This window comes from Sphaerodactylus townsendi, linkage group LG06 (assembly GCF_021028975.2).
Source record: "Sphaerodactylus townsendi isolate TG3544 linkage group LG06, MPM_Stown_v2.3, whole genome shotgun sequence".
NCBI lineage: Eukaryota > Metazoa > Chordata > Lepidosauria > Squamata > Sphaerodactylidae > Sphaerodactylus > Sphaerodactylus townsendi.
The window spans coordinates 125,755,307-125,765,096 of NC_059430.1; the positions used below are offsets into that span (position 1 = coordinate 125,755,307).

General features: G+C 49.9%; 1 protein-coding gene across 1 annotated transcript; it reads left to right on the plus strand.

Moving 5' to 3' along the window:
• Nucleotides 1-807: 807 nt before the first annotated feature.
• Nucleotides 808-9,124, plus strand: LOC125435513 (carcinoembryonic antigen-related cell adhesion molecule 16-like). Its single transcript, XM_048501709.1, has 5 exons — nt 808-857; nt 971-1,045; nt 3,057-3,072; nt 4,358-4,397; nt 8,664-9,124. Exons 1-5 carry the CDS (start codon nt 808-810, stop codon nt 9,122-9,124), a joined length of 642 nt encoding a protein of 213 aa, XP_048357666.1.
• Nucleotides 9,125-9,790: the final 666 nt, after the last annotated feature.

Below are 9,790 nucleotides of genomic sequence, written 5' to 3' on the forward strand. Positions count from 1 at the left end.
ACTGTGCAACTCTTTGAATGGGTGAATCACTCTAATTCTGTGAGGGAAAGTTTACTCAGAAACAAGCCCGATTGCCAGCACACGAGCTTACTCCCAAGTAAAGATCATGCTTTAGTTGTTTGCATGAAAATTAGTGGGGTTTAACAGTGGTTAACAGGGTTACCTGCATGACCGTTTCCCCAAACCTAGTATCAGGTTTAATGCCAATAATCAAGTCCAGCTGCCCAGGCTGTTCAGCCGAGATGTGTATGTAAAGGCGATTCCCTCCACCATGATTTAACTCTGCGCGTGCCAACAGAGAATTTCTGAGTGCCACCTCTTGGCACTGCGTTGCTGTAGGTTCGCCACCACTGCTCTAGAACCTATTTTTAAATGCCAAATAAAGATGGTTGTTGTTGTTGTTTGATAAAATCAAGGGGCAAATCCTTTCTATGCAGAAATGGTAATGTTAAATAGGCTCTGGCGTTTCAGAGGAACCTTGTGTTCTGCCCTATTTGGATTCCCCCTTTACCTAGCCAACCATCTCCACCAGTCCGCCACTTCAACATGGCGTAACTGCCAACCAGTCACAGAGGCCCAAAGAAGGCAAAAGTACGGGGCGTCCCCACGCTCACCCAAACATCACATGCTTAACGCTGGTTTCCTCTGTGTGCCAGGAAAGGGGAAGCAGGAAGAACAAAAATCTCAGCACAGGAGAACGCTGCTCAGGAGAACCCAGGTACCCTGCTCGGGGAAGGAGAGAGTCCAGCATTCTAATTGTTCTGCAGGTTCTGCTCCACCGGGTGACGACTTTACCCCACCCAGACAATGGAGCTACCCAAGGGGCCGCTGATCCCAGAGGGCTATCTTCCTGGCAGGTGAGTCGGTGGAACCATACGCCAGAGAGCCGCTTTCTAGCTGCTGTGGGGTACCGCTGCCACTTCGACCTGTATTTGTAGATATTGACTTCATCGCCCCTCTTTTCTTTCAGGCTGTGCCGGTACAACAGACTTAAAACCAGCATAACCGGTAAAGATGTTGCCGGCACAGGGTTTTGTATGGTTCGGCAAGGGGCACCCCGCCAGCCTAGAATTCTGTACCCGGGTGCTGGAAAGATCAGGATCTTGCATTTTTATACCTAATGAATGAGCCATGGGTATCTTTCACAGCTGGAATCAACTTCTTTGTTGTGGTTTTTTCTGTGGGACTCTGCGGATCTCGTGCAGGGGTCTGCAACCTGTGGCTCGGCCAGATGTTCATGGATCGCAAAACCCATGACATTATGGTGACCGTTAGGAGCAAAAGCTACGAGAACAGGGGTCTGCAATCTGTGGCTCTCCAGAGGTCCATGGACTACAATTCCCATCAGCCCCTGCCACCAGCCAATTGGCCATGCTGGCAGGGCCTGATGACATTCGTAGTCCGGCGAACATCTGGAGAGCCGCAGAGGGTGCAGACCCTTGTTCTGGGAAAGCGCGCTCCTAACGACCACCTGCCTCTATGGCTGGTGCCTCTCGCAGGTATGTCAGCAGTAAGATGGTGGAGGGAAATATCTGGCGGTGGAGATACCTCTGACGGCGCCGGCCACAGATGTGTGATCTAAACGTTAGGAGCAAAAACTATCGGACCGCGAGCCCTACTGGAAAACCCATGCCAGCCCGTTAGCCAGATCATATTTTCCCCAGTTTTCAAACACTGCCCTGAGGAAGACTGATTTTGAGCAGGGCAGCCAGGAAAAGCAACGCCAACCTTCTCTGCCTGAGCTGATCCAAACCTGAGCCTTTGCCAAGGCTTTTTATCATTATTAAAGGAAACCGGAATCAGGGGCGTAATGCCCATTGGGCAAGGTGGGCAGCTGCCCGTGGCACCACCTTGTGGGGGGCGTCAAAATGTTCTGCGTCTGCTTTTGGGTGTTTTTAGTGGTTTTCCATTTTTGGCCCGTAGCTGGCGCAGTTTTTAGGCTAGCTGCACCAATTTTTTTAAAGCGTATCATCAGGAGACTGTCCTTATGCTACTCTGGGTTTGTGAGAGGCTTGGACTCCCAAAGGGGTTGCCCTTACCCCCCACTGTTTCCAATGGGGAGCTTGGATAGGAGCTGGGGGCTACAGTGCCTTTGAGGGTCCATAACTTTGGCCACCCTGAACCAAACTGCACCAAACCTGGGGGGTATCATTATGGAAGTCTCCTGATGTGACCATGAGAGTTTTGAGACTGTGCCTTCAGAAATGTCCCCCCGCCCGCCTGCAACCCCCCATTGACAGTAACGAAGAAAACTCAATGCAGAACCAAGATTCTTGGGCAAATTTCTGGGATGTTCCTGCAGGGGGCTTATTTTCGGATGTATCAGCACCAAAAAATTTCAGGGTATCATCTGGAGACTGTCATGATGACACCCCCCCCCCAAGTTTTAGTGCAGTTTGGTTCAAGGGGTCCAAAGTTGGGACCCTCAGGTGTTGGCAGCCCCATCTCCTAGGCAAAGAATGGGGGATGGGGCACACCCTAATTGGTCGTGGTGGGAGTGGTCGCCCATGGGGGGGGGGCATCCAATTCAGGTTTTACCCAGGCCGCAGTTTGCCTCATTAATGCCTCTGACGGGAATATCTCTATCATGGACAGTGCACATACAAGAAACTTGCCTTTTAAAAAGATCACCCCCCCCCCTCAAGCAAAAATTAGGTTAAAAAAACACCTCTGGAAACGGAGGTGTGTGCAGGCAGGTACGAAAAAAAGATGGGTGTGTAGGTGGGAGTGGGGGTGGACTGCCAGCTGCTCAGCAGTAGAGCATCTGCTTGGCAAGTTAGCTCACCCCCCGGCACCTCCAGTTAAAAAAAGACCATCAGCTGGTGACGTGTAAAATCTTTAAATGCATCCCGGGAGAGCCATGCAGCCCAGTTGAGAAGACATGCACTTGACTCCTTGATGGACAAAATATTCGATAAAGGCAACTTTGTATGTGTTCATATTTTTATGTAGCTGAAACAGGATTTCTATTGATCTGCAGCCAATCAAACATATTCAGTGCCTGGATGGGGGGAAATCCCAGAGCCCCTTTGGTACCCTCCCCTTGGGGTATGCAGGTGGAAGAAAGGCAAGGTATCCCCAGACAGAGGGGTGTTCCTCTCATTAAGCAAAGTGGGCAGTTTGCCCCTAAGTACCACCTTGTGGGGGGCGCAAAACCTGCAAGTTCGTTTGTGGGATTTTTTTTATATTTTCAGTGTTTTTTCTGTTTTTTATCTGCAGAGGGTGTAGTTTTTAGGATAGCAGCACCAAAATTTCAGGGATTTTTCGGGAGATTGTCCTTGATGATATCACCCAAGCTATAGTGAGGTTTGAGTTTTAGAGAGTCCAAAGTTATGGACTTTGGGCAGTGCCCCCATCCCCCCATTGTTCCCGATGGGGAGCTACAGAAGATGGGGGCTACACCTTTGAGGCCCAGCGAACTTTGGGACCCCTGACCCAAACTTCACCAAACCTGGTTGGAATCATCAGTAGGGTCTCACAAAGATACTCTGAAATTTTGGTGCTGCTATCTTAATAATTGCACTCCTGATAGCAGGCACCCCCTGACCGCAGGCATTACTTCCCCAGATTTTCCTTTTAATTCCACCCCCTTCTTGCCAATGCCTGTTTTCTGTCTTCCTCAGGTTTTGCCCAGGGCTCCAGTTTGCCTTAGGTACACCACTGTCTCCAGATCAGGGGTCTGCAACCTGCGGCTCTCCAGATACGTGGACTACAATTCCCATTAGCCCCTCGCCAGCATGGCCAATTGGGGGGCTGATGGGATTTGTAGGTCCATGAACATCTGGAGAGCCGCGAGGTTGCAGACCCCTGCCCCAGCCAATCCAATTCAATCCAAAAACCTTTATTAGGCATAAAACCAGAAGTACCTCATACATCTCCAAGTACAATAACATTGTTACACATCAAGGGAACACATATTAAAGCGAAATGCTATTCTGGTCTTCTCTCCTGGCAGGAATCCTTTCTTGGCTGTGCGTTGCAGTTGGGAGTTACCCATCAAAGGGTTTCCATAACCCTGAAACCACCGGGAGTTCAAGAGGGTCAGGACGTCACCCTTTCCTCGCGGCAGGGGGGGGGTTCTCCTACAGGATGAAGTTTGAGCGTTGCTCATGGTAATACTACAGTACCCTTCAGAGGGAGTGGAACCGCAGAGAATCCCTCGAATCACATCCCCAAAACCAGGGCCCCAGGAGAAAAAAGTCACAACCCCCTGGTGCTTTCTCGCTGGAGACAATGGAAGAAGATTGCTCCTTGGCGCATCGCGAGATCTCGGGTGGTCTGACATCGGGAACTACACTGTCACCTTAGAAGCGGACCCAGCCAGCCACTCCGCCAGATAAGAAACCCGGCCTGAAAGACGAAGTTCTATGAAGGCTCCATTTATCTACAAGTGTCAGGTAAGCATGAATTGTCTCCCAGGGCTGCCAACAGGGCTGGGAAATACCACTTTTGGTGAGACTCCCCCCAACTCCCAGTGGAAGGCCGCTTCCTGCTTTTGACTCATGGCCTCCCCATGAATGAATGAACTCCCAAATGTCCTGGTCCTTAAAAGCTCTTTCTGAGGTCTTGCAAGTTGAGGGTTGTGGCTTCCTTCACAGAGTTCATCCAACTCGTATTGCGTCTTCTTCTTTTCCTTCGGCCTTCAACTTTTCCTAGCATTATTGTCTTTTTTCCTCGGATGTCCTTTTTTTTTCATAACGCCTCCACAGTACACAATAGCCTCCATTTAGTCATTTTGTGGTGAAGTTTCAGGCTTTCTTCGGCCAATTATCCATGGTCGGGTTTCGCGGTTCCTTGCCCCGCTCTGGATGCAAAAGTCATGCCGGAAGGGCTCTTTGCTTTCTCTGGGGAAAGAGAGAAGAACAGGTAAGCAATGAGGGAGCTAACGCCAGGACAAGAAATCTTTGCCTGTTGCACTTCCTCTCTCCGCGCACGCTTGTGGGAGGAAACGAAGCCGGACAAGATTTGTTGCCCTGATGCTCTCCTTCCAGCTGCCAGTGCAACGTCAGCTTTGCCCCATGGGTAATCGGCCTTTGATTCAGTAATCGCTTGCTTGTAATTTTTTTTTATTCGAAGCAAGCCTTTATTGGCATAGACAGCAGTACAACAATAATAATAAAAAACAGATTAAAAAGCCTATACAGTACAGGATATACATAAAGCAGGGATCTAAGGAAATCTACTGGCATTTAGTAATTTTCAGGAGAAAGTCTTCCGCTTCACCATACATGGAGAGAAGGACTTGCATTCGTCCAACAAGCAGCGTAATCTAATGGTAAATCGGGGAGATCTGCAAACGTAAAGGAGTAAGATCTGCATAATTGGATCTGATTTCCTTGAATCTGAGACAGTGAAGTAATTGGTGGGCCAGAGATTCAACTGAGCCATCGTTACATGGGCACAATCTTTTAGCCTTTTCTTGCTTATTAAATCTGCCATGTAACAAGGCAGAAGGCATAACATTAAACCTGGCGAGCATTATGGCTCTCCTTTGAGCAGGGTTTACTAAGCAATACAGGCAGTATGCCAAGTGGCCCCGTTCAAATGGGAGAGAAAAATACACAGGGGAGCACGTTTTCTTGGCTGCGGTGATTAGGGTAGAGAACTCTCTATTCAATAGTTGACCTTTTAATTTCCTATATTGCTTGTAATTTGGGCAGTTGATGGTATTTCTTCCAACACCCCATTTCAAATGGAACCGCTTTCTTCCGGTCAGCTTTCTTCATTTTCCAACTTTCACTGCCATACATAATAACAGGGAACACGATGGCATGAATGATCTTGACCTTCATCTCCAGCAATGCATCCTTACATTTTAGGGTCTTTTCTAGCTCCTACACGGCTGCCCTTCGCAAACTCAGTTTCCTCCGAATTTCTCAGAAGGCAGCTTGCTACATTCACGAAAAGGCTTTCCCGGCAGAGAAGGAAATGGTTTTTCCCTGCAGGGAGTGCCACAGTCTTATGCTGCCATTGCGATGCCCGCGGGACTTGCAGATGGCTTCCAGGTTGGGCACGGAGATGATGCCACCCAGCCCAATACTCCGGCACACCCATGAGTTGCATGATTCATCCAATAAACAGCCCTTTCTCCTTTGCCTTTCATTCCGAATCACCAGCGGCAGGCACAAATTTCTCATTCATAGGCACACGCAACCTCTTCGGCCATGTCCCCAGTGAAGAGTTGCCAACTTTTTTGTCCGCCTCGGCTCCTCTGCCTCTAAACTCGCATTGCTATGTGACTACGAGCAGACAAAAAACGTTTTCCTCCCTGCCAAAAGCACTAGAGCAGGGGTTCCCAACCATTTTCCACTCATGTACTCCTTGGCAACCCATTTCCCTAAAATTGAACCCCCATATTAGCAGACCCATTATGTAACCCCTGGGGGTGTGTGTACCCCAGGCTGGAAACTACTGCGTAGAACAAGCTAGGACAGTGGTGGTGAACCTTTGGCACTCCAGATGTTATGGACTACAGTTCCCATCAGCCCCTGTCAGCATAGCCAATTGGCCATGCTGGCAGTGGCTGATGGGAATTGTAGTCCATAACATCTGGAGTGCCAAAGGTTTGCCAGCACGGAGCTAGGACTATCCCCCTCCCCCTCCTAACCAGTGGGCAAACCTAACTCGGCACACCCTCATTTAAAAAGTCTCAGCTCTGTCACACCATAGCAGTGAGAATTATTTTCTTTCTTTCTTTTTTGTCATCTGGCTCTGCCGCTGAAACTCACAGCTGAACTGACACAAAGGAAATTGAATTTAAAGCTACAATCTTGCAGACACAGCAGCAGAAGCAATGAAAAAGCATGGCAGGCAGGTCTAATGGAAGACAGAAAGATGTTTAGTAGGTTTGGTTCCCAGCCTCATCGAATAAGGTTGCCAACAGATTAAGGGGGCGAGGGTGCTTGTGTCTTTAACCACACCTTGAGCTGCTTGTGAAACGTTTTTAAGACAGGGAGAAAAATATGAATGCCTGCCGAGAGGGGCAGATAATTGTGCTGATGTTGGAGGCAGAAGAGCACTAGCCAGCAGAAAAAGTTGGCAACCTTCCCTCCCAAGATCCAACATTTATTGCTATTGTCACTGAAATGTATATCCCGACTTTCTACTCTTAAAAGGCCAGCGAGGCAGCTAATGATTTCAGACATCAAACACACTGCATTAAAACTATTAAAACACAGAATTAAAATATGTACAAAACATAAACACAGTAGTAGAAGAAGAAGAGTTTGGATTTATATCCCCCCTTTCTCTCCTGCAGGAGACTCAAAGGGGCTGACAATCTCCTTGCCCTTCCCCGCTCACAACAAACACCCTGAGAGGTAGGTGGGGCTGAGAGAGCTCCGAGAAGCTGCGACTAGCCCAAGGTCACCCAGCTGGCATGTGTGGGAGTGCACAGGCTAATCTGAATTCCCCAGATAAGCCTCCACAGCTCAGGTAGCAGAGCGGGGAATCAAACCCGGTTCCTCCAGATTAGATACACGAGCTCTTAACCTCATACGCCACGTAATTAACAACATTGGTCTGGAAGGAGGGATCACAGAAGGAATGCTAAATGAAACAAAAAAATGTATTGCCGAAGGCTTTCATGTCCGGATTCAACTGGTTGTGGCGGGTTTTCCGGGCTGTGTGGCCGTGGTCTGGTGGATCTTGTTCCTAACGTTTTGCCTGCATCTGTGGCTGGCCTCTTCAGAGGTGTGTCGCAGAGAGAAGTCTGTTATACGAAATGGACACAGCCAGACAGCCCGGAAAACCCACCACAACCAGAAACAAAACATGTCTTCTCCTACTGGCAGAGAATGGCCACAGAGGGAGTCAGATAAATCTCCCTAGAGCAGGGGTGTCAAACGTGTGGCCTGGGGGCTGGATCTGGACCCTTGGGAGGGCTCATAAGGTCCCAGTGTTGCCTCAGCTGACTTATCACAAGGGCCTGATAAGTCAGCTGAGGCAACACTGGGACCTTATAAGTGGCCTGATAAGTCCTATCAAGTCAGCCAAAATGCCCCACCTCACTTGCCAGTCCAGGTGCCGACCCCCCCCCCCCAATGCCATTCTGGGTTTGCCAAGCTCAACCAAGTCACATTTATGTCCTATCTGGACCTCATAAGAAGAAGAAGAAGAGTTTGGATTTATATCCCCCCTTTCTCTCCTGCAGGAGACTCAAAGGGGCTGACAATCTCCTTGCCCTTCCCCCCTCACAACAAACACCCTGTGAGGTAGGTGGGGCTGAGAGAGCTCCGAGAAGCTGTGACTCGCCCAAGGTCACCCAGCTGGCATGTGTGGGAGTGCACAGGCTAATCTGAATTCCCCAGATAAGCCTCCACCGCTCAGGTGGAAGAGCTGGGAATCAAACCCGGTTCCTCCAGATTAGATACACGAGCTCTTAACCTCCTACGCCACTGCTGCTCATTTGTATCATACTCATACAAATGAGTATGATATTCCTGCCCTAAAGACTTCTGGGGCCACCACAGAGAAGGCCTCTCCCACTTTGCCACCATCCTAACCTCAGAACGTGAAGCCCCCAAAGCCAGGCGTCCGAAGAAGACCTCAGTGGTTGAGCAGGTTCCTAGCGGTCCTTTAGGTGTTCCTGTTGCTCCCAAGCCCCATGCAACATAGCGATCTAACCCTCAGCTACATGAAACTCTTCTTGGTCGTATTTGCAGCCTCGAATCAATTCAGCATCCCCGTCCAATGCGTACCACCGTGGCCCAATCAAGGGCAGGAAGTCACCCTGACCCTGCAAGGAATCCCCCGGGAGTTAGAGTCTTGTGAGTGGTTCAAAGCGGGACCTTCCGGGAACTTGCAGCCCATTGATTGGTACAGTCCGGGAGAACAGCAGCAGGATAATCACACTATAAGCAATAAGAGGGTCACCGTGGGTCGGGATTGCTCTTTGCGCATCACAAAACTCACCACGGCCGACTCCGGCAATTACACTGTGAAGATGGAGGTGTTTGAGGATCGTCAGCAGCACCAGCCGGTCAATGGGACCGAGCCCCAAGGTCCTGGAGAGATCCGGGAACACTGGGGCCAAGTCAAACTACAGGTCAACCAAGGCTCTGGTACGTATCCGGTCCCTTCTGGGGCACACAATGAGGGTTGCCAATTCCGTGTTGGGAAGTAGCTGTAGATTTTGAGGGCAGAGCCTGAAGAGCGGGAGTTTGGAGAGGGAAGGGACGTTAGTGGAGCATGATACTATAGGCCCGTGGTGGCGAACCTTTGGCACTCCAGATGTTATGGACTACAATTCCCATCAGCCCCTGACAACATGACCAATTGGCCATGCTGGCAGGGGCTGATGTATAATCCATAACATCTGGAATATAAAATCGCCACCACCCAGTGCGTCCCCATTGGGCAAAGTGGGCGTTGCCCAAGGCAGAAATTTTTTAGATCCCGCGTGGGGTGCCTGATTTCCTAAGCCCCACCCACTCTGGCTAAGCCCGCCCACTCTGTCTTGGTGGCCCCAAAGCCTGGGGCAAAACAGGAGGACCGGGAACTTTGGTCTGGTGAACTGGGCTGCTAGGGCCGTCGAAGGAGGTTAGTGCTTGCAGCCCGGCTGCTCCGCGGGGGGCATCAAACACAGGTTTTGCCTAGAAGCCAGTTTGCCCTGGAGTACACCACTGGAGCCCTTGAAGAGTGGCCATTTTCGCCTGAAGATCAGCAGGAATAGCAGGAGGTCTCCAGCCACCACCTGGAAATTGGCAACTCTGCCCACAATGTGTTGGGGAAAAGTCAGGGAGCATGTAACCACTGTGTGTATACAGGGGCAGTCCAAAATCCTCTTTCC